The sequence below is a fragment of the Zootoca vivipara genome, chromosome 1, assembly GCF_963506605.1.
Source record: "Zootoca vivipara chromosome 1, rZooViv1.1, whole genome shotgun sequence".
Lineage (NCBI taxonomy): Eukaryota > Metazoa > Chordata > Lepidosauria > Squamata > Lacertidae > Zootoca > Zootoca vivipara.
The window spans coordinates 126,694,010-126,719,722 of NC_083276.1; the positions used below are offsets into that span (position 1 = coordinate 126,694,010).

The 25,713-nt window shown below is 41.3% G+C and overlaps 1 protein-coding gene across 2 annotated transcripts in view; it reads left to right on the top strand.

Annotated features, from left to right (window-relative positions):
- PARD3B (par-3 family cell polarity regulator beta) overlaps positions 1–25,713 on the top strand; it is a 539,269-nt gene that overhangs the window by 92,387 nt on the left and 421,169 nt on the right. For both annotated transcript variants that reach the window (XM_060281957.1, XM_060281959.1), the window contains exon 3: positions 21,189–21,360. In XM_060281957.1, the coding sequence (XP_060137940.1) occupies positions 21,189–21,360 (172 nt within the window). The remainder of the gene's footprint in view (positions 1–21,188; positions 21,361–25,713) is intronic.

Below are 25,713 nucleotides of genomic sequence, written 5' to 3' on the forward strand. Positions count from 1 at the left end.
AATCCAGGGAACCGGGTTCGCGTCTCCGCTCCTCCACATGCAGCTGCTGGGTGACCTTGGGCTAGTCACACTTCTCTGAAGTCTCTCAGCCCCACCCACCTCACAGAGTGTTTGTTGTGGGGGAGGAAGGGAAAGGAGAGGGTGAGCCTCTTTGAGGCTCCTTCGGGTAGTGATAAAGCGGGCTATCAAATCCAGACTCTTCTTCAGGTTGTGTCTTTTTGGGTTGTGCTCCACGCTGAACCTGGAAGTACCGGAATGGGTTTCTTCCAGGTTTCGGCTCGCGCGCATGCGCAGAAGCGCTAAAGCGCACTTTGCGCATGCGCAGAAGTACCGAATCACAACCCGTGCAGGCGCAGGTTGCGAACGCTGCGGGTTGCAAACGTGCCTCCCGCACGGATCATGTTCGCAACCCGAGCGTCCACTGTACTACTGCATTTGTATTCAGCTGTTGCAGGCACCACAACTTGAGTTTCAGAGTGCACAAAGCTGCTACTGCCTCCCATTGGAGAGCTACAAAATTGGTATCCTGGAACAGGTATGTAATTTCCTCTTCTACATGGGAGCCATCACTCCACTCCTCCTCCCTAGCCTGTCAGATGTACTATGTTCTTGTTGCTCATCCTGCAATAAGGCGTTAAGTGGCGACACAATGGTCTGCTTTCACACTGTGGCTTGATGGTCTGCGGCGCTTTGTTGTTGTGTGCAAGCGTTGTCCATACATAGCCTGGATTGTGTGCTATCATTGCTTATCCTGCTCTGAGTTTCCAGAACAGGTGTTCTTGCAGCTCTTAGATTCGCTGCAATTTCAGTCATCAGAGCTTATTTCAATTGTCTGATGAGATCTGTCCTGATTGCTGAATTGTTTTGTTGCTGTTGAGTTGTTTTAGCAAAAGACACCCTGTTTTGTTGCATCATAGTAGTATGAGATCAACAGGCTTGCTGGCATAAGTTTAGTTGCATATACCATATTTTTCCATGTATAAGACTAGGGTTTTTTTTTAAAACCAAAAAAATAGGTTTAAAATTGGGGTTCGTCTTATGCATGTGTAGTTCTGAGGGGGTGTTTTCTTAATTTGGAATCCCCCAAAATAGGGGGCATCATATACATGGGGACATCTTATACATGGAAAAAGATGGTTACAGGTAGGTAGCCGTGTTGGTCTGGATTGAAGTAAAATAAAAAAATTCCTTCAGTAGCACCTTAAATACCAACTAAGTTTTTATTTTGGTATGAGCTTTCGTGTGCATGCACACTTCTTCAGATACGAAAAAGATGGTAGTTTGGCAGTCCTGCATTTTGTTGTTGTAGCACTGGTCTACATTGTTTCATCTGTAGGGATCAGTGTAGTAGAGTTGATGTTGTACTACCTGTGTTTGGCCTGTGGTGGCAGCAGAGTTATTTGGTTGCAATGTGACCCTTTCCCCAGTGGTGGCAGTATAGGATTATAATCTCCATTATGTCTGCATTGATGGCACCTGGCCATTTAAAAATGAGCAGTTCAATAAAGTCTGCTCTTCCTGATGCCTGACTGTGAGGCAGATTCTTTAAGGATGCTTCCCTCACCAACAGGTTTAATTGAACGACAACACCAGAGCTTGGGACTTTTGTAGGCCCTTTGTCCTCCTAAAACAGCTGAACGGTAGAATACCTTGATTTTTTTTGCCCAGTTTTCTTTAGTTTATTTAGGCAGGGTCCTTTTAGCTGCTACTGCCACTCCTGCTTGGTTGCCTGGGCAACCTTCCCCCACCTCCATGGGTACCTGTTGTCGACTGGTTGGATGCAGAGGAATGGTGGGAGGAACCAGCTGGAGAACCACCAAGGGAAGAAGGCTCAGAGCCTGGTGAGTGGGACAGTGATGAGTGGTCAGAGAGGAAGGCTGGGAGAGGTGTCGGAAGCTGAAGAGGTAACAGATCTTAGTGAGCTGGGAGAGTCTGTGACGGAGAGAAGTCCAGAATCAGAGACAGAAGCAGAAGCAGGAGAGGAGGGAGGCCTAGACTAGAGACTGATATGAGTCAGGCTGATGAAGAGTCACAGGTATCTCCCCCCCCTCCTGCTGCGCCTCCCCTCTTGTTTCCCAGAACCAAAAGCAGCATGAAAAGGGTGGAGGAGAGGTTTGCTGCACGCACGAACAGTCTCTGATTGCTTGGGGAAAGCAATGGTGAGGAGGGAGCGGCTGTGGGGAGGTGGGGGCTTTCAGTCTCAGCAACTGGTTTCCGTGGAGGAAGACCACTGAGAGTGAGCTGCTCTGCTCATTAGACCTGACCTCTGAAGCTTTGTTGGGTTTTGTCGTTTTCCCAGCTTATTCCTGTTTCTTTTGCGTTCGCTTCAGAAGGAGCTGTAAGGTTTTGTTTTCAAGATGGGCTGAATGGTATGTGGTGCCTCTCCCAAAAGCCTCTTGCTTTTGAGCAGGCATGTCCAACAGGTAGATTGTGATCTACTGGTAGATCACTGGACATCTGCAGTAGATCCCTGGTAGATCATTGGCTCCCCCCACAGAAGCTGAACAACTGCGGCTCCCCTTTAAAAAGCTCAACATTTTACCTCCTCCCTGAAAACTCAACAACTTTGACCTGACCCCCCCCCCCAATGTGCCTGGAACCCCAAAAAAGGGGGTAGATCACTGCCAGTTTTTAACTCTCTGAGTAGATCACAGTCTCTTGGGAGTTGGCCACCCCTGCTTTTGAGGATTCTGCAGGATGGAGCCCCTTCTGTTATAATCAACTGCGGTCGCTTGGGGCTAAACAACAAACAGTTCAATTTCAAAAGCTAAACTGCATAAAATTCATCCAGGAAGTCATCAGAACCAAATAATCACTACATCAGTTGATTTGGGGTAGCTACTTACCATCAAATTAAGTGCTTTCAAAATCAGTTTTAATCAATCCATTTTAATCAATTTATTCCATTTCATCAACTTTATTCCTTTTATAAAAACAGCAGCAACACAACAACCTAGTCTTTATCTCTCAAAGGAGAGTAAAATACACAAGTAGGAAGAGCACACTAAATAACATGGAAGTAACCCTTCGTTAGCCCTTAGCTAACTGTGAAGTTGAAAGTCGAGGGGGAAATCTTGCAAGAGTAAAGAAAAAAAATGTTAAAAAAGAGAACCTGCCAGTAAAGAATGGAAGAACAATCACTCGCACTTACTTAAGAATAAGTAATGGGCCCCGCTTGCTCCCTGATAAAATACATATTTTGTCATGTGCAAATGGCTTTAGATACCTATTAGGTCCATAAATTACCATATAGCATATATTCAACACAAAAAACAGTGGCAATATGTTGTTGACAAAGGACAGCTGGACATATAAAGGGCCCCATTACCTTCAGTAGCTTGGGGCCTCATCAAACCTAAATCTGTACTTTGTCAACAACAAATTGTCGCTGTTTTTTGTGTTGAATATATGCTATATGGTAATTTATGGACCTAATAGCTATCTAAAGCCATTTGCACATTAACAAATAGGAGCCAACACAACACAAAACACTGTTGCTGGATGTAGGTTTTATTTTCTTTGTTTTTTTATCTTATATTTTGGAAATGTACATCCAGTTTTATTTCTTTAATTTTGGAGGGCCCCCCAAGAGAGTGGGGCCCTAAGCTATAATTTGTTTAGCTTCTTCGTAAATCCGGCACTGCTCATAGGTGCCCAACGCTTTTGTTCTATAGTGCCACCAGTCACCCTCCCTGCTAATAATGTGATGCATTGCAAAAGATGAAATGACAAAAGATGTGATGATAAGATGGGCAAGAGATTTTGGGTACAATATTGAGCATGATGCGTGGTTGAAACTTTGGAATGAAATTTACTGCATGTACCGCCTTGAAAGAAAATGTAATGAAAATGATGTATAGATGGTACCTAACACCAGTAAAATTAGCAAAAAAAATGTATAGAATGGGTAGCAAAACATGCTGGAAATGTAAGGTGGAAGATGGTGACTTTTATCATTTGTGGTGGACATGCGAGAAAGTAAAAGGATTTTGGGAAATGAAATATAATGAGTTGAAAAAGATGTTTAAGTATACTTTCCCCCCAAAAAACCTGAAGCTTTTTTATTGGGACTAATGGGAGAGGAGATAGCAAAGGGTGATAAGAGATTATTTATGTATGCCACAACAGCAGCGAGGACATTACTAGCCCCAAAATGGAAATCACATTGAGGAGTGGTGGACGAAAATGTTTGACTATGCAGAACTAGCAAAGTTGACCTGTGGGATCCAAAACCAAGGAGATGCAAAGTTCCAAGGGGACTGGAGTAAATTTATTGATTACATAGAGAAGAACTGTAGAAGTTTAAAGACACTTGCAGGACAGAAATAAATCCTACAAATTTAATTTATTTATGTTAGTATAAAATAACTGCAAGATAAGAGGGAACAAGAAAGCCGAATGAAGGGAGGGAGGGAAGTCACAGCTCGGCAGAGCGAAATTGGAAATGAGAGGGGAATATAAGATGGAATAGTTTAAAAAGGTGGTTTTTTGTTTATTTGGAAATTTTAATAAAAAGTATCCTATGTAATAAAGTCCCTGTGTCTCTGCGTTCAGTCCCTGTGTCCCTGTGTCCGCGCTAATGCGCATGTGCCCCACGGACACAGGGACTGGACGAAGAGGCGGGACGTACACACACATGCGCTCTCTCTCCCCCCCTCAACCCCCTGCCTCCCGTTCCCCTGCAGCGGCAGACCAAGATGGCGGCATCGGGCTCCGGCCCTGGAATACACATTGTGAAATTTTTGATTTCTTGTGGAACGTTGAAATTTTTTCAAGTAAAGTGACAGACATTGAACAGGAAACTAGTTCCTTGAGCCCAAAGGTATGAGGAATCCAGAAAACGATTTACCCCTAGAAAAATCAAGTGGGGGATGGAGAGCAGGGATCATTCCATTTGCCAAGCTGCAGTGCTTTGCACCAGGCATTGGCAACCTTGGCTCTCCAGATGTTTTGGAACTACAACTCCCATGATCCCTGACCACTGGCCCTGTTAGCTAGGGATCATGGGAGTTGTAGTTCCAAAACATCTGGAGAGCCAAGGTTGCCTATGCCTGCTTTACACAGACGGAACATTTGGAAGAGCACAATGTTGAATCCCACCCTCTGTTTAAAAACACTATCTAAAACAAGCATGTAATAGACCTGAAATACCATTTACAATGGTTTTCAAACTAGGAACATGAATTACAGTACAGCAAAAACACCTAGGAAACAAAAATATCAGCAAACATATATATTTTAAAAATATACATAATCAGCTTGTGAAAATGTGTTTCTCACAACAACTTCTAAAATTATTATAAACAATGATTATGCTTGATTGGTGTGTTCAGTCTCAGTAAATAGCCTGCGCTTTAAAAATTAACAAATGTTGTGCTCTGGCCCATCTCACATGGATTTAAAATGCATTGCCGTGCATACCAGAATTGTCAGTTTTCAAACCCTTACCTCAAACTTTCCTCAGATGTTCTTCATCTCTTAATGCTTGTCCTTAAACCCAGTTGCTACAACATTATATTATTTCAACCACAAAGAAGAAAGGAGTTGTGAGAAATTATATTTATGAACTTCTAAAGGTCTTATAAGGTCTTCATACCTTGTGAAAGTATGTTTTGTGCTTTGTATATTTAAACCACTACAATGTTCATTTGACGGGGTGAGATAAATTAGCTACCGCTGCAACGGAAAGGTAAACGGTGTTTCCGTGCACTCTGGCTTCCATCACGGTGTCCCGTTGTGCCAGAAGCGGTTGAGTCATACTGGCCATATGACCCAGAAAGCTGTCTGTGGACAAACGCCGGCTCCCTCAGCCTGAAAACAAGATGAGTGCCATAACCCCAGTCACCTTTGACTGGACTTAACTGCCCAGGGGTCCTTTACCTTTACCTTTATATATAACTATGTAACTATATTGTGTGTGGACAAGAATGTGATGGCATGGCAAGCCATCCAAGGGAGTTTGTCTGCTTGCAGTATGCCACCTATGAAAAAATAACCAGGGAAAAACCAAAACTGTGCCATGATAACTCCCTGAAATGAGATATAGGTAAGGTGAAAAAACTCAACTAATAATTCCTCAAAGACAAATAATAGATTTAAATATTCCAAAAGAAACTTAGTGTAGAAAAGAAATAAGTCTCCCAAAATAACCTCTAAATGAAATAACCTTGTCGAGGTGCCGGCTAAGTTACTGGTTTCACTGGAAAATATCTGTTTCCTCAGAAGGAAAATGTTAATGTTAAAGGGCTGAGAAATATCATTGCTCTTTGAAAAGTGCTGCAAAAGCTCTCCTGGTTGTGATGGTATGTCTCCATTATTCAGACTGCTAAAGGGTGTTTCTTATTCTTGGCTTGTATACCAAATGGAGCCCCATTTCTTAAAGGGCTAGGAACAATTAGTAGTCTTAGGGCGTGTCAAAGGACACTTTCAATAGTAAAATACAACAAAACTTACATAATGCTGGTTCTAAAATGCTCTTAACATAGAGATAATTATAGAGGAATAATAGTACTGAATATGATTGTAAAGTGAAAAGGAACTCTCCTATGAAAAAAATAAGCATTGAATGATAACTGGTTTCATCATCGTAAATCAGGCATCCCCAAATTCGGCCCTCCAGATGTTTTGGGACTACAACTCCCATCATCCCTAGCTAACAGGACCAGTGGTCTCAGGGATGATGGGGATTGTAGTCCCAAAACATCTGGAGGGCAGAGTTTGGGGATGCCTGTCTTAAATGTTTCTTTCTCAGCTATTTCTGCTCTCTAAGGCAATGATTAGATTTGCTATGCCTCAGACCAAGTCTCATTGCCATATATGTGTGTTAAACAAAGAAGGTTATTTCTCATTTGAGAAGAGCACATGCATGTGTGCGCGCATGGACGCGCGTGCACGCACGCACACACACGCACACACACACACACACACACGTTGGTTAAGCTAACTTTCAGTTTTGTCAATTGACATCCAGTAAATGAAAAAGGAAGAGGGTTTTTAGCAACTGAAATGGAAAATTTTGGTATGATGTCCAAGGCAACAGACCAGTGGTCAAAAGTTGGAGTTTTAACACACTGGAATAGGAACACCACCACCCCAAGTAAATGAGCAGCCTGGAAGTACCGGAAAGGGTTACTTCCGGGATGCGCAGAAGCACCAAATTGCGTCACACGCGTGCGCGCAGATGCAGCATTGCAGGTTACGAATGCTGCGGGTTGCGGGCGTCCCTCTGTCATGGATTACGTCCGCAACCTGAGGTTCCGCTGTATATGGATACCAGGTGTTTAATTTCCACAATCTTCTGGTTATAAAAATAGAACTAGTGCTATTCAGCAAAATAAATTTTTTAAAAATGATATATCTTTGCATTAGTAACTATATTAAAAAGGCCCAATATAGTGAGTTGGTGTTTTTTATTTTTAAATTAGTCTAAAATTAAATGCAAAAAAAACCCATATTCCTCCCTTGCTCATGTGCAGTATGTTGAATCTTATGGGCTTTTTATTTACTTAGCCTGATTGACAGGATTATAAATGAGAGTTGCGTGTGGAAGCCTCTAATTTTTCATAAGTAAATGAATTAATTTATCATAGCGGCTGTGTGTTATTGCTGTCTCTGTGCCAGGTTGGCCAGCTCCCTTTATTTTCCCCATTCTACCTTCTAAATACTGAATCCATGTCATTGTGTTTGACAGCTTTCCGATTCCCCTGTCACATGCAATTTGGTACTAATCACATTTCCTTTGCTTAGTGTCAATGATGCAGACCGTGCATAATATTCCTGTGCGTCCACTCACTTATGTGCCACACAGCTGAAATGTCTTGGGCATTAATCTGATGGCGTTGCTGCTGCTGCTGCATTGAAATGCAAAATTGACGCTTGAACAGTAAAATAATGCGGTGTGGCAGATGTGCAATAGATAAGTGAGGTTCAACTGGTGATCTTTACCCAAGCTCCGCTGCGTTTTATTTATCAGATTTGTGAATACCTCTTTTAAAAAAATGGAAACAGCAATCAGTGCTGGTTCATTAGCGCTCCATTGTCGACGAGAGGGATTCTTTCTGTGTGGTCAAAACATGAAAGAATTAACTTTTCTTCTCAGTTTTAGATGTGTGTGCAATTGTTGAAATGTAATATGCCTATATTTACTGCCGGGCGTCTTGTGAGTGGGCTGGTAATGTGATTTTGCTCCAAAAAGAGGATCTGTACATATTTGACAACTTAAATGGAAATTATTTTTTCACTTTTTGAATAGTTTTGCAGCTTTCTTTCAACATCGCATGCGTTCAGGAGATTGCTCTGCACTAATATTAAAAATTCCCTAAATATCGGTACGCTGTAGCAGTTTCAATATTATTATTTTTTGATAAAAAAACTTTATTTAATTTTTATTTTTAAAAACAAATACAGAAAAGAAATTAAAGTTAAATCAAAATAAATCGGCCAATATATAATATACAGAAATCAAAAAAGAAAATATCCAATTATAACAAATCCGCCCAGATCTTATATACAAATAAATCAATAAACAATAATTTAGACCTTAATCAACAGATATATAAGAATATTCCCCTTATAATTTAAAATCCACTTCCAAACAATAACATGTTGCTTCTCTTATTATTTACATGTTACTTGCACTACTTTCTATAATTTCCATTATTAGACTACATATAATTTTGATTCTATCTATTCTTATCTCTATTTCCCCCTATGTGCAGTTTCAATATAGTATATATTATGGATGACCCGTATCTGCTGTATTCCTGAAGGAAAGTTTCCCAGGAAATATTTTTGAGAGACGGTTTGCATAAAATACATTCTCAGATTGACTAAGGATACTTTTCTTTCTGTTTCTCGCTACAGAAAGAAATAGAAATCTCTCTGGGATTTTAATCACATTTTTGAAACAATTTTTTTTGTGTTTTTTTTTTTTTTTGGCTGTAGAGGGAAATGAATATGAACTACTTTAAATCATGCACGTTTTTAAAGGTTTCTTCTGCATGGATTGCATTTCCCCTAAACGTACTGGTACTTAGCTCCTCTTAACGTGCACCCTCTAATGGTAATGTTGAAAAAGTAGAACTCGTTCTGCATAGGGAAGCAAAGTGCTTGTGAGCAGTACCTGTTCAGGCAGACCTGCTAAGATATAGTTTGGCTTAATGCTTGCCTGGTTTGCACAATACAGTTGTTGTTGTTGTTGTTGTTGTTGTTGTTGTTGTTGTTGTTGTTGTTGTTGTTGTTGTTGTCATGTTATTTCTGATCTTATTTCATTTCATTATTTAAGCTCTTAACCCCTGGGCCAGCTTGATATATACATGTGATTAATGCTAACACTATTCTAGGTTGCATTAACAGAAGCATAGTGTCCAGATCAAGGGAAGTCATAGTACCACTCTATTCTGCTTTGGTTGGACCACACTTGGAATACTGTGTCCAGTTCTGGGCACCACAATTTCAGAAGGATGTTGACAAGCTGGAACATGTGCATAGGAGGGCAACTCAGGATGCTCAAGGGCCTGGAATCTAAGCCTTACGAGGAGTGCTTGAAGGAGCTGGGCATGGTTAGCCTGGAAAAGAGGAGACTGAGAGGAGATATGCTAGCCATCTTCAAGTATCTAAAGGGCTGTCATGGTTTCTCCTGCTCTGGAGGGTATTACTCGAACCAATGGCTTCAAGTTGCAAGAAAGGAGATTCCGACTAAACATATGGGGGGGGATTCCTTCCAGTAGCACCTTAGAGACCAACTCAGTTTGTCATTGGTATGAGCTTTTGTGTGCATGCACACTTCTTCAGATATGGCAGACCAACATGGCTACCTACCTGTTACTAGACATATGGAAAAACTTTTTGACAGTAAAGAGCTGTTCAACAGTGCAACAGTCTCCCTCAGGAGGTTGTGGACTCTCCTTTCTTGGAGGTTTTTAAGCAGATCTTGGATGGCCATTTGTCATGGATGCTTTAGCTGAGATTCCTGCATTGCAGGGGGTTGGACTAGATGATAACTGGGGTCCCTTGCAACTCTCCAATTCTACGATTCTATGACTTGTTTAAAAAGATGGTTACGGTTCTACATAATATCATCTTAATTCGAAAAACGGAGAAGTCTTTTTCTTTTAGTCTTTCCTGTTGGTATTCTGCAGGTTCAGAAATAGAGCTAAAATTCAATTGAAGTTTGTAGTCTTCCTTGTTGTGCGTCATGTTTGGACAAATGGAAGAAATAAGGGCATTTCTTATCATTCAAAACTCAGGAGAGTCTTGTTTATAGCTGAAAAGAATGAAATGGGTCTACGAATAATGTTGAACATGAATCTTGCCAAGCACAAAAAGAGAAATGGCCTTTTGGTGTATTTATTTCAGCCTGATAAGGTTCTCTTTGTTTCATCCCCCAGCTTGTATAAGAATAAATCTCAAATGTTAAAATCTTAGCAGTTGAATGCATGCTTGCGCACAAAGGTTTGAAAGAGTAGCCACACTGTAATATATGTACATGTTACACTAGAAGCAAATCCCATGCATCTTATTTTCTCATAGATGCACAGCCTTGAACGTTGTATTTCAAGTTATGCAGCTTCTCATCACAAAGTAGAAATGAAATGAAATATTGCAACAAATAATATGAAGCAGCATATTGAAAACAATTGATTCTTGAGAAAATAAATTGAGGGATTGAATGTAGAAGTCCAGTGAACAGAACTCTACCTCCTTGATGCTCCTGTTGGAGGAAGAAAGGATGCAATTTTCTCCAAATACTCCTTCCTGCTGTAGCCCAACGAATTGATGCAAGATTTGTATATAGAGCACATGATGCTTTGCTGTTTGGTTTGCATAAACAAGCTGCTTTGCTACAACCTCCCTTGGTAGACCCGAGAGCTAGAATACAGTGGTACCTTGGTTCTGAAACTTCGTCTGTTCCGGAAGTCTGTTGCAAAACCAAAGTATTCCAAAACCAAGGCACGCTTTCCCATAGAAAGTAATGCAAAATGGGTTAATCCGTTCCAGACTTTAATAACAATCCCCAAAACAGCAATTTGACATGAATTTTACTATCTAACGAGACCATTGATCCATAAAATGAAAGCGATGAACAATGTACTGCAGCCACACAATCAATCAGTACCTGAACTGGGTTCCACACAGTCACCAAAAAAAGAAAAGAAAAGGAGAGCCACAAAAACGCAAAATAAATAGCAAAAACAGACAGACCTCAGCGTAACACTCCAAACAGAAGTGTGGCACTCAAACTGTCAGTGTAACACTACAAACAGAGCACATTCGGCTTCTGAAAAAAGTTCGCAAACCGGAACACTTACTTCCAGGTTGGCAGTGTTTGGGTTCCAAGTTGTTTGAGTCCCAAGGTGTTTGAGAACCAAGGTCCCACTGTAATGTGACATGTGTTGCTTTTAACTGTGTGGGAAAGTAAACTTGAAAGGAGCAAACCCAAATCTTTCAGAGCACATACAAGAACATGAATTCGCCATTTTCTGTAGTGGTCCCAGTGTGATATACACACTGGAGGCCTGCAACAAAAATATACAGCAGCTTGAAAGGTAGATGTAATTTGCTAGATGATTGCCAAATTGAGGGACCCAAAGGAGCTGGCTCCCTCTTTCCCTCTGTTCAGTGGACAGTGAAGATGCATTTATTCCAGGAAACCTTTTGGGAATATGTTTTAAACTGTGTTGAAACTACGGAGTGAGTAAGAGTTATCCTTCTGAGATTGTTTGCTGGCTTGGTCTGGCTGCCTTTAAGATTCCTGTTATTTTAATTATTTGGAGCGGCCGCCGAGACCACATAACACCGGTCTTGAAAGATCTACATTGCCTCCCAGTATGTTTCCGAGCACAATTAAAAGTGTTGGTGCTGACCTTTAAAGCTCTAAATGGCCTCGGTCCAGTATACCTGAAGGAGCGTCTCTACCCCCATCATTCTGCCCGGACACTGAGGTCCAGCGCCGAGGGCCTTCTGGCAGTTCCCTCGTTGCGAGAAGCCAAGTTGCAGGGAACCAGGCAGAGGGCCTTCTCGGTAGTGGCACCCGCCCTGTGGAACACCCTCCCATCAGATGTCAAAGAGAAAAACAGCTATCAGGTTTTGAGAAGACATCTGAAGGCAGCCCTGTTCAGTGAGGCTTTTAATCTTTAATCAAGTTGGAAGCCGCCCAGAGTGGCTGGGGAAACCCAGCCAGATGGGAGGGGTATTATTATTATTATTATTATTATTAATAAATATTATTATTATTATTAGTGCGATTTTTATGAGCTTTATCGAGTTGTGGACTGCTTTCACTATTTTTAATAGAAAAGCAGGTTACGAATATGAGGAAATGTTGTCTTTAAGCAGTTCATTGCATGTTTAAGATGTGCAAGCAGTTTTTATTTGTTGTCTTTGAAAAAAGCAAAAATAAAAAGTGGGGGGAGCATTTGATCACTTAATAAAAACAGGGATTTTATGTCTTGTTCCAAGTTACAATTAAAAACTAAAAGTGATAGGAAACCTGTGGTCTTCTAGAGATGTTGGTCTATAACTCCCATCGGTCAGCATGGTCAGTAGCAAGAGATAATAGGAGCTGTAGTACATCTGCATCAGAAAAAGACATGGGGTTCCTGGCATGGTTTTGAATAATACCTTGCTTACAGTAGTGGTCTTCACGGGGCTGAATAGATCAATCAGTCTTTTCACTGGAGAAACTCTAGAAATATGGCAAGACTTGTGCATTCCGTCTTCCAATGCACCCTCTTCAATTATCTAATATGTTGTTAAAAAAATAAAAAAAGAATATATTTATTTCTTTAAATGATTCTTAACCTGGCAGTACTTGAAAACTGATGAATTTAATTGCATGTAGGTTTCAGTTGTGGGTTTCCCCCCCTCATTGACAGCATCTTTCCTCCCTCTCCAAGCTTCAGAGATTGGGGAAGGAAAAGAAGTATCTCTTTGGCTCCACTTAAGTAATACTAAATTAGTGTAGTCATGTGTTGTTGTCGTTGTTTTTAGCATACTCAGGAAGAGATTAAGAAGAATCTTACCTCTCTAACCTAATTGAAAGTGCTAATCTGGTTCCACATTTATAAAAGGAAAATCAAGTGCTTACAAAATGTTTGAAATCGTATACAATTGATACAAACTAATTGCCTTCAGTTACAATTATATAAATGCTTTAAAACACAACTGTTTCCCTCTCTCTCCACTTAAAGGTGCTAATCCCCACCCCCCACCCCAATTTGCTGAAATGCTGAAACTTCAGTGTTTTAATTACATTTAGTAGTTTCGCAGAGCTTGGTTAAATCTTCCATGCCGTGTATATTCTTCACCATTTTCATGTTGAGGGTTTAGGGTTGTACATGAGACTGACATGCTTTTTTTGCTTTTATGACTTACTGGTACTTGTCTCAACTGACCATTTATAGTCTCCTTGCCTCTTCGCAGAAGCTTGATACAAGTTTCAATCTGATTCAGAGTGCTCAATAGTGTTCCTTAAAATCTGTCTTGCCCCATCCCAGTGGTGGTGAACCTATGGCACATGTGCCAGAGGGGGGTATGAGCACCATCGCCCCTTCCAACTCCCCACAATCCTATGATTTGATGGCTAGCCCACTGGGCTGCACTCCTAAAGCTGAATAGTACTGTTTTTATCCAGGAATCCACAACTTTGTTATTTTTAAATATTTGTTTCTCAAGGCGTATATTAAGATTTCCTCTGGTCCTTAAGGCTGTGTGTGTGTGTGTGCGTGTGTGTGTGTGTGTGTGCATGCATGCATTCTGTTTACCTTCTTACGCTTATGCTGCATTTATTTCACCTGTGAGTAAATACAGCGAAATTTCATTTAACCAAGAGACTCTTGGGGCATCCAAAATGTTCTCCTTAAACTTGATTAAATTGCCACGTGGGCAATTATTTTCATGAATACTGAATAGGAGGAGATTTTGATAGCAGAAGGCGAACTAATAGACGTGACAAATGTAAACTCAATGGGAAAAACTGTCTGCGGACAAACGTCAGCTCCCTTGGCCAGTAAAGCGAAATGAGCGGTGCAACCCCAGAGTTGTTCGCGACTGGACTTAACTGTCAGGGGTCCTTTACCTTTGTTTTATTACGTCCTTCAACCTGGACACTAGTCTTCTGTTGATGCAGCCTAGAATAGCACTAGCTCTTTTTTTGTTGCTACTGTTTCACACTGTTGACTCATGTTAAGCCTGCAGTCTATTGTAGTAATGTTGAAAGATCTACATTGGCTCCCAGTACGTTTCCGAGCACAGTTCAAAGTGTTGGTGCTGACCTTTAAAGCCCTAAATGGCCTCGGTCCAGTATACCTGAAGGAGTGTCTCCACCCCCATCGTTCTGCCCGGACACTGAGGTTCAGTACCGAGGGCCTTCTGGTGGTTCCCTCGTTGCGCGAAGCCAAGTTACAGGGAACCAGGCAGATGGCCTTTTCGGTAGTGGCACCCACCCTGTGGAACACCCTCCCATCAGGTGTCAAAGAGAACAACAGCTACCAGATTTTTAGAAGACATCTGAAGGCAGCACTGTTTAGGGAGGCTTTTAATGTTTAATGGGTTGTTTTATTTCATTTTTCTGTTGGAAGCCGCCCAGAGTGGCTGGGTAAACCCAGCCAGATGGGCGGGGTATAAATTATTATTATTATTATTATTATTATTATTATTATTATTATTATTATGTTCCTAGAACTGTCCATTAGCCCCAGCTAGCATGGCCAGTCGTCAGGAATGATGGGAGTTGCAATGGATTATGTCTCTTCCAGTCAGTGAAAAACTCAGCCCAGCCACTACCACAATTTTACAGGCTAAGGATGTTGTGACAGGTGATGCTTGGTGTGCCTCAAAAAAGGTGCTTTGGATTGCCAGGGGAAAACTTAAAAAGGCAACTCTGGTACACCTGTGCACTTTGTCCTAAAGCAGTTGCACTACACCTGTTGGTCGTAATTGGGTATCTTCTGTGGCTTGCAGGTGATTGTTCGAGTTGTATAGCTTTTAACAGCCTGCTTATTTGGAATAACAACGCTCGCTGCTGCTCTTGGTGTTTCTTTTCTACAGCTGCATTTGTTAATGTGCGTTAATGATGTTTTGCAACTGATGTTTTACATTGTTGCTTTGCAGTTTGATGTTGCTGTTTGCCTTTAGCTCTTTTTATGAGGAGTGGCAGGGTGGTGATGTTAAATAAAAATAAACACCACGCAGAACTTAAATTGGATGGCAAGAGACCTGCCAAAAGTATGCATGCTTTATTTGAAGGGGGGCAGAATGTTACCGCCCTAATTATCATGCATGTGGATGCTACTAAAATATGTCTTTGTGAACGTGAGCTGACACCCTTTCTACAACCAAATTATAAATGAGTAGGAGACCCAAAAATGTCAATTTCTTTTGAGCCGTTAAATTTCACCCCCCCCTTGCTTCTTTCTTTCCTTATTTTTCCACCCAGTTCCTTATTCCACATTGTTTCCTTGCCCTGGGCAAATGGATTTCCTTAAATATTTGTCTTTTTGCTCTGTTTTTTTCCTAAGCCTAGTGTATCATTGTGACATAGATCTTCAAAGTGACAAAGAGAATGAGATGTTACAGAAGTATTTTAAATGTAATGAAACAGCACTCCTACCTTTCTCTTCTTGGCTTATACAAACATCCGAAGAGAGTTAAATTTGCGCATGTAAACATTGCATTCCGTTTTAATTTAGCTGAAGTAACTGGGATCCAGGGATTCCCCCTTGCAACACACACACACACACCCAATTTCTTCCAGGTCTGCCCTCCCGTTGCAGACCTGTGCCATTCCAGAAGGTCTTTCCACCTGCAGAAACTACTTTTGAGGGGGTGCAGTGGGAGGCACGAAAGCCACGGTACACAGAAAGGTCCCCCTCCCACTTTCTTGCATCCTACTGTTTAACAACGTAATAACCCAGAAAACCATTTTAGGCCTTGTTCCTTCCAACGGGTGAATATAGAATATTTTCTGTTCTCTTAGTGAGAAAGAGTGGGGGCAAACTATTGGGCAATGGGCTCCCTCCTCCCCATGCAAATCACCCTCCCTTACTTTTTAGCACTAGCCCATGCAGTAAGGTTATGTCTGCATGCACACAGGTCATATGTTTAAACCTAGTTTGCAAACCAGTTGGAAGCCCTGGTTTTAAAGCTTATCCAGGCTAGCCTTGGCACCATTGCAGACATGACTCTACGCCAGGGGCTGGCAAATTTTTTTAGCCGTGGGCCGGTCCACTGTCCCTCAGACCTTGTGGTGGGCCGGAGAAGCGGCACGGGGGGGGGGGAGCTGGAAGAATAGGCGAGGGGGGCAAGTAGTCCTCCTCCCCACCCCCAGCCCCACCCCAGCCCCAGCCTTACCTTCCCAGCAGATTACCTTCCCAGCAGCTACTGCCTCCGCCTTCTGCTTCTCGTGGGTAGGCATTGTGAGCTCGTTTGCTCTGCTCTCTGGCTTCGTGGCGGGTTCCGGCTTCGCGGCACGGGCCAGATCCAGGACCCAGGCGGGCCTGATCCGGCCCAGGGGCCTTGGTTTGCCGACCCCCTCCTCTACGCAGTGGTTGACATGGAAAATTGAAAAATAGAAAAGGAAAGGAAAAGAAAGTCATTTTGTGTCGGAGATGGAGAGCATGTGAGAGACACGTTTATTAAACAGGGTTAAGAGTTTGGGAAATGAAACCTTTGGTCTAACCCCATATTAACTTGGTCTGGCATTGAATTGTGATGCCCTTGCTAACAGGCATTGACCATTCTCAGCCATGTTTTTTACAGTCTCTGAATATGAGATCCTAGGCTACAACCAGTGGAATATGTGTGTTTGGGGGGGGGGGGTGGAACATAATGAGGCAAGTGGGGGGGGAGGAAATCTACCACTTAACAGTAGTGTTTCCCTTGTGATTACATAGATTTTACACTGTGTAGGGACATAGAGGCTTTTGGTATCAAAACTTGTGTACTTCTTTTGTTTAGGGGAAAAAATTGGGTTAAATATGATCCAGACAACAATAGCCACCTTTGACCCCTTTTCCTAGAGGCTATATTTTCCATGTCATTTCTACAAGCCCCTAATAACTGGCCCAGGTGGGAGCAGGGAAGGCACTGCTGGTAAACACTTAAAAGTTGTTCTCTGGCGTGTGGTGATGAACATCATTGGAGACACGGTGTTAGGAAATGGTTGTTTTGGGATTCCCACCTAAGCTCCTGCTGCATTTGCTAAAAGTGGCATGCACAAAACCGGCACCACGTAGTTCTGAGTGTGTTTGTCTGTGATGAATTCTTGTTTCAAAGAATGGAAGTGAAAGAACCCCTGCATTAAATATGCTCCTTCTGCTGCGCCTTGAATAAATACAGTTGGTAAATCTTCACTATCTTGAAATTCATTTTAATTTCTTTACACGAGTTGTAATTCTTTTAAATTAGCAATTCCAAGTTAGCCAAGAGATGCTACTGTAGCATAATGATAAGTTCGCAAATTATATTAAACTACATTATCACTTCCATGATTCTGGGGAAGCTGTTAGGACACTTAGTTCACTTGCCTGCAGCTAAGCCATGTCTCCTTAGGTTATTTGCTATTAACAGTCAAACCTCCATTTATGTAACCCTCTGGTTATGTAAACTTCGGGATGCGCACGCGGCAAACCTGGAAGTATTTTACCGGGTTTTGCCGCATGCGCAGAAGCGGTCCTTAGGTTGCGGAAACCTCGGTATCCGACCGGACCTCCAGAATGGATCCCGCCCGCAACCAGAAGTACCACTGTAGTAGTTTTTGAATGTTCTCTCATTGCACTTCACTTGAGTTCGCACTAAATCTAGACTAAAGAAGAGCCCAAATGTATTTGTCAGTTCTATGCTTGTCACCTAAAGGTTTTTCCCTGTGCGGGGATCAACATTTGAAATCCTGTGTGTGGATGGTTGCAGTACAGTATGTGCCTTTCAGAGAGACCTTGGTGCTAATGCTGTACAGAACTGACCTTGCAAATAGGAAGAAGTTCAAACACAATTCCATGTGTGTGGATTCTCAGCACTGGAAAACCATTATTGCAACAACCACGAAGATCATGTTTGAACTGGCCCTTGTTTCCCTAAGGTGGTTTGATAGGGCCAAGTACAGGTTTTGATAAAACAACAGACCTAAGTCTTTCAAACGTCCAAATATTTGCTTTGGGGGGGGTCAGTTTTTACACTCAGCATAATCATGGAAGTGCTTTCCCTCACGTTGGGGATAACATTATTTCATAACCCCCCCCCCATTTGGGGATTGGGCAACCTCACATCATATAGAAAAATAGCATACCAAGGAGATGACTAGGCTGAACTCGGCTCTTGCATGTTAGTTTTCTATGTGTGGGGAGTTATTTTTCCATGAAGAACATTCAAACATGAAGCACCCTCTTACATGTAGCTACCCATGTTACCATCTAAAAGATGCGCTACTTGAATTTATCCGTTGACTTTTAGTTTGGAGCATTTGTGGGGAGTAGTTTTGAAGACTATTCAGTCAGAATATTCGGATGGTCTACTGATTCTCTGGTTGCCTATTTGCTACTGTGCTATGTTCAAGGTTTTACTGTTGGTATATAAATCCCTTAACAACTTGGGACCAGTTTACCAGCCAGGTCACCTTACCTTCATATCTGCCCACTCAGCCGCTTTGATAAGGGGAATTACAGGTGCTACATAATATCCATTCTGCATTTGGAAGAAATCAATATTTTGGTGTGGAAGCACCCACAGTTCGGAACATCCTGCCTATTGATATCAGGCAGGTCCCTTGCACTGTGCTCTTTTCGGTGCTTGCTAAAAACAGTTTCCATCTTCCATGATGGATGCTATTGTGGAAATTCCCCATGTTCTCTTAAGGTTTCTATTGATCCCATATCCTCCGGCAGGTGTCTATTGCATTATTATGTTTCTTGCAACTTTCCCTGTTGTTGTTGTTTTTTTAAAAAACATTTTATTTATGTATAAGCAAAAGCTATTACAAAAAATATATAAGAAGAAAAACAGACAGCCTGACAGCTGTTCCATGATCAAATAATAAAGCATTTCTGGAAGTTCTCACCAACATACACTACAGTGGAACCTCTGTTTATGAACACCTCGGTTTACGAATTTTCGGTTTACGAATGCCGTGGACCCATCTGGAACGGATTAATCCACTTTCCATTACTTTTAGTGGGAAAGTTCGCTTCAGTTTATGAACGCTTCAGTTTATGAACAGACTTCCGGAACCAATTGTGTTCATAAACTGAGGTACCACTGTATTGTAATATTGAATTGAAGACACAGTGCTCTTTCCCACTAATATCCCAATATAAATCAAACTTGGCAAAGCTGTGGCAGGAATTATCATGGGAGAACATCCCTGTTTGGTTGTTTTATTTTTAAGAGCCAAAGTTTTTTTTCTTTCTTTCTAATTGTCACTGCTAATTCTTACACGGGTCCAAAGTATTTACTTTCTTCTATAACGGTCAGGGTTACCTTAATCTTTTTATAAGCCATTGAGAGTAAAACACCTGCTTCATAATACCAATATATATTAGGCTGCATTGTTGACCGTTTAGTTTCATTATCATTGACCATTGCTGCTTTAGATATAGTACTTTTGTCTATCGCTGCACCACCATGCAATAAAAAAAACCAGCTGCTATTTCTACTACTTGTAGTCTTCTTTGTTCTCCATAATTTTATTTTTTTTAACAGAATATTATCTGGGCCATCTTCTCTATTTTGCTGTATTTGTTTTCTCCCAATGCAGCATGCGTAGATATGATGATTTTTTTTATTTAGAAGGTACTCTATTTCTTAACACACAAATAACATATTGTGTGGTCCAGTTCTTTTCAGATGGCAGTTTCTACATAGCTGTTTCTTATTTCAGCTTCTTATTTCAGTGACCTCTTCAGCCCCCCTCCACTTTTATTTTCTTTTCTGTAATAAATCTGATTTCATTTACAATCCTTCCCCAGTCTACTCTGTTTACACATGTGCTTGCCTTCGATGACCTTTCCTCTGTGCCTTTGACATTTCCCTGCCCCCCTTTTTTATATTCTGCTTTCTGGGTGTTAGCCACCTCAATTCCCTCAGTTATCCACCATCCATTGTATCAAAGTGCTATACGATTATTATCTTTACCGTCTGTATGGGCTCCCACTGTCATTTCTAGAAGCTTCCTCTCCCACCCCCCAATTTGTTTTCCCCACATACCTTTGTTATTTTGCCTCAAATGTGAATATGTTCCCATTCTTGTCGCCTTCACTCTGTGTTCATGCCCTGTTAAACAAAACAAAACAAAACAAAACACCAGAACAACATTGATTATGCTTTGGTGGCCTGCTTATAGATTCCTCCTACCTGTTCAGAACTATTTATTTGTAGAATGATTCTTTCTGTTTACCTTTTGGGTACCGTAAGGTGAACCCTTTACATTTGTTCTTCACATATTTTTCTCTGTTTTACAATATACCTTGAGATATAGGACAGCTTTTTATCTGCACTTCTCGCCGGTTCATTTTGAGGCTTAGTTCAAGGGGCCAGTTTTTATGTTTTAAAATACAGGGGCGACTAATCTGTGCCTTTCCCAGATGCTTGTTTAATACTTTTTTTTTTCTATCTGGGTTACAGCAAAAGGTTCTAGGGTGGGAGATAATATTTGCATTAAAACTGCAATTAAACAATGTGTAAAACAAATAATAGGGACGCGGGTGGCGTTGTGGTCTAAACCACTGAGCTTCTTGGGCTTGCCAATCGGAAGGTCGGTGGTTCGAATCCCCATGATGGTGTGAGCTCCTGTTGCTCGGTCCCAGCTCCTGCCAACCTAGCAGTTCAAAAGCACGTCAAAGTCCAAGTAGATAAATCGGTACCGCTCCGACGGGAAGGTAAATGGCGCTCATCTCGCTTTACCGGCCAAGGGAGCCGGCATTTGTCCGCAGCCAGTTTTTCCGTGTCATGTGGCCAGCATGACTAAGCCGCTTCTGGCGAAACCAGAGCAGCGCACGGAAATGCCGTTTAGCTTCCCACCGGAGCGGTACGTATTTATCTACTTGCACTCTGACATGCTTTTGAGCTGCTAGGTTAGAAAATCATCATGTCACCATGCACATAGAGTTCTTTGGATCCAAGTTGTAATGAGTTGTGTATGCATGAGGGGAGCACCTTCTCGTTACAAAAGTTTCATAAAGTAATATTTCGTTTTGCAGTTGATTGCTGTGTACGACGAGCAAGAGTCAGTCTCCAACTCTGAGGACCCCAGTGCTAGCTTGACGAATGGAAACAGCCCCAATGCTTTCGAGACGGATGTAGCTGCCCAGCTGGCTGCATTTCAGCCAATCAGAGGAGAGATTGAAGTGACGCCCTCCGCTTTGAGACTGGGTATGTGCGTATACATTTTTAGATTGGTAATTATCTTGGATGAGAGGTAGGCAACTGTTTCTTCAGTTCTGGGGGTGCATTTGCCATCTTCTGGGTTTGCGCACACTGATAAAAACAGACTTGGAAGAATAAGAAGAATCTCCTATTCTTATCAGCCTGTCAACTTGCTAACGTCATTGACTAATGCATTATTCCAAACTCCATATCTTTTACAGATGAAACAACAAAAGAGAGGGCTTTTTTCCCTTTTTTATATTGATGCCACAGCTGTGATAAACTGTTCCTAGGGAGGGGCACTTAGCACCAACTTTGTTGTCTTCTAGGCATTCAGGCCTGTGTGCTACTTTACATGTGTACTTGCTTTAGGTTTTTTTTTTTAAACCGCCTTGTAATAATTGATTAATGCTTTAAATAACTAAATAAAATGCTATAATATTTTAATAACAATACTGTGCCAATTGGACATATTTTCTGTAATTTCTCTTACAGTATACACAATTTTTTCCACTATTTCTGTTGTTTTAGAAGAAAGCATGAGAGCCATGTGCAAGGCACTGGTTTCTTAAGTTAGCAAATGCCCTAGCTTCTGAAATCTCAGCATGCTGCTCACAAAGCCTATCTGAGACCATAAGAAGTGGAAATTACTGATGTAAACTAAAATTAAAGATGGCATTCTTAAGAAGCTGAATTACACAGCCAATACCAGAATCTGAGGATGTTTTCCACAATTCTACATGATTGTGGAAACATAGTACATAGGAATACAGTGGAACCTCAGTTTATGAACACCTCGGTTTACGAATTTTCAGTTTATGAACGCCGCGGACCATCTGGAACGGATTAATCCGTTCCATCTGGAACGGATTAATTCACTTTCCATTACTTTCAATGAGAAAGTTCGCTTCAGTTTATGAACACTTCAGTTTATGAATAGACTTCCGGAACCAATTACACCCATGCTTCGGGTTAAATACACTTCAGGTTGAGTACTCCGTGGACCCATCTGGAACGGATTAATCCACTTTCCATTACTTTCAATGGGAAAGTTTGCTTCAGTTTATGAACGCTTCAGTTGAAGTACTCCGTGGACCGTCTGGAACAGATTAATCCACTTTCCATTACTTTCAATGGGAAAGTTCGCTTCAGTTTATGAACGCTTCAGTTTATGAACAGACTTCCGGAACCAATTGTGTTCATAAACAGAGGTACCACTGTATATATATTCATTGGATGCTGATGGCATGAAGAAAATTCTGTAGTGCTTACTGACTAGTACCTGTCGAGTTGCTAAAACAGCAAGAATCCTTGGCATAAGTGGCTGATAAAATTCTAGAACATCATCATCATCTACCAATCTGACTAGGTTGCCCCAGCCACCCTGGGCGGCTCCCAGTAAATGAAAAAATAAAATAAAAATAAAACAGATTAATACATTTTGCTTAGGGAAGAAATAATTTAGACCTTGTCTCCATATTTTGTTGTTGTTTAATCATTTAGTCATGTCCAACTCTTCGTGACCCCATGGACCATATTTTAGTATGGTGTTAATCTTTCGTGTGTGTGTGTGTGAAGACCAAGGAAGTATAGTTTAATACAATAGTTTTCTAGACTCTAGGGCTGTTTAATGCAAATAATTTCCACTCCCCCCTAGTGGCACTTTATGCTTATAGGTCTGAGCGATAAATTAATTATTTTATGCCATTTATCATTGCCTATTTTGTTTATTTCTGTCTGTTTCCTTTGTCCTTGACTTTATGTATTCCATTTGTACCTGTCAGCATAAATAGTGTGGGTCAAGGATACAGCTTCTGTCTACAAAATATTAGTGGTACACCGGTGTCTTAAAGATAAACTGTAGCTGCCGTGTGAAAGACTGCTTTTGATACGAGTTGCCACATGATTTTATTGTCTCTTAGCTGGAAAGTTGGAAGCAGACTTAGGAAAATAGACAATATATATGTTGCTATGTTATTGTTTCAGCTGCTCATTGGCATAGTTAAATTATCCCCCCCCCCCAATGCATTTAATACTTATTAGATTGAGAACTGTAGAACATGGGGAATCAAAATGGCATAGACGTTTTTAAAGCTTGAATTCCCATTTGGTAGGAAGTCAGCCATTGTAAATAAACAGGAAGTGGAACTTGAAAGTCTGCACCCTTGTTTTGTCTTTCTCCTCATACTTTTAGTGAATATTTATTATTGAATATTTCTTGTTGAATATTTCTTGCAAACACACTCCATGCACAGGGACACAACAGTGCCATCTGGTTGACCTTGCCACTGGCCCATTTTCTCTCCCTCTCCCTCCATTCCTCCTTGCATGTTCTGGAGTCAGAACTCGAGACGGTAACTCTCAAGTGTTGTTCATTCATATTTGTAAAGGCATGTATGAAAGTAAGCAGAACCTATTTGTAATAGTGAGAAAGATCAAATTGGCGTGTGAGAAATGGTAAACTCTGGAGAGGATCCCGGAGATACATTGCTGGTCTACAGCTCATGTGTCTTGTGCAGGTATAGGGTGGAATATAAATTCAATAAATAATAATAATAATATATGTGTGCAATAGGCAAAAAGGGAGACCTGTATGTGTATATAAACACTGGAATTTCACAAGGCAGCTCCCAGTGTTGCAAAAAGTTCTGGGAAGTGCTATAGTTTGAAAGGGACCTTGCCTTACTGGTAGAGATCATGTTTTGTGAGTAGTGTTTTAAATGTAGCTCTTTTGGTTGTGTATTGCTTTTACCAAAAGTGTCCTTGTGATTCTAGTCAATGGACTACATAATAGCTCCCTGGCATCTCAATAGAAGAATATAGCTGGGAAATCCTTGAAATCACAGATGAAACAGTCCTATTTGTTGTGTCACCCAAAACTGGACTTGTGGGTTGTTGTTTTTTCCAAACAAAGAGAGAGAAAATGCCAGATATCCTAAATCTCTATGCCTTAGAACAGTTGGCCATGGAACTTGTTGTTGTTGTTTGGTCATTTAGTCGTGTCCGACTCTTCGTGACCCCATGGACCAGAGCACACCAGGCACTCCTGTCTTGCACTGCCTCCCGCAGTTTGGTCAAACTCATGTTAGTGGCTTTGAGAACACTGTCCAACCATCTCGTCCTCTGTCGTCCCCTTCTCCTTGTGCCCTCAATCTTTCCCAACATCAGGGATTTTTCCAGGGAGTCTTCTCTTCTCATGAGGTGGCCAAAGTATTGGAGCCTCAGCTTCAGCCTTCCAGTGAGCACTCAGGGCTGATTTCCTTAAGAATGGATATGATTGATCTATTTACCAGGAGGTGATGGGACCAGTGGCCATGATCTTAGTTTTTTTGGATGTTGAGCTTCAGATCATATTTTGCGCTCTCCTCTTTCACCCTCATTAAAAGGTTCTTTAATTCCTCCTCACTTTCTGCCATCAAGGTTGTGTCATCTACATATCTGAGGTTGTTGATATTTCTTCTGGCAATCTTAATTCCAGTTTGGGATTCATCCAGTCCAGCCTTTCGCATGTTGAATTCTGCATATAAGTTAAACAAGCAGGGAGACAATATACAGCCTTGTCGTACTCCTTTCCCAATTAACTTTCCCATGGAACTAGCCAGAGACAAACCTAGACTTAGGTTTCTATTCAACAAAATTATTGAATGCAGGGAATGGGTTTTCTGTGTGCAGAGGAACTTCCCTTCCCTCTCTTGCCCCTGCGTTTTCTCTGCTCTGGAGGACTGGGTAAAACCAATTGGGAACAGCAACTGCAGTGTGGAACGTGGGCAACACAGCAGTATTCAATTTCAAAAGGCAAAACTCCTCAAGAGCGAGAAGAATATTTAGAATATTGTTGAAAGGGAGAGTCAAGAGGGTCAAATCTCTCCCCAAGATGCTTGGAAGCTTTTAAAAACCATGATGATAGAAGCTTAGCTGGAATATATATCACAGATTAGGAACAGAACCACTAAATCCAAGACGATGCCAGCATGATTAATGAACAGAGAAGAAAGCTATAAAAAGCCAAAAAGGTTTACTTTCAGAAATTGAGGGAGATGAAAGAGGAGCACAAACTCTGTTGAAACCAATGTAAGTTGACAGCTAGGAAAATAAAGAAGAAGAAAAGAATTTGAGGTACATACTGCTAAAAACATTAAGGATAACTAAAATACTTTAAGTACATGAGAAGCAGGAGGCTAGGGAGACTGCAGAGAAATTAAATGATTTAGTTGTGTCTGTCTTCACTGCAGAAGATATAGGGCAGATTCCTGCTCCTGAACTGACTTTTTCGGGAAATGTGTCTGAAGTCTTGAATCAAACAGAAGTGACAAGTGATGAGGTTTTAGGTTCTGTTGAGAAGTAAAAATGGGCAAGTCA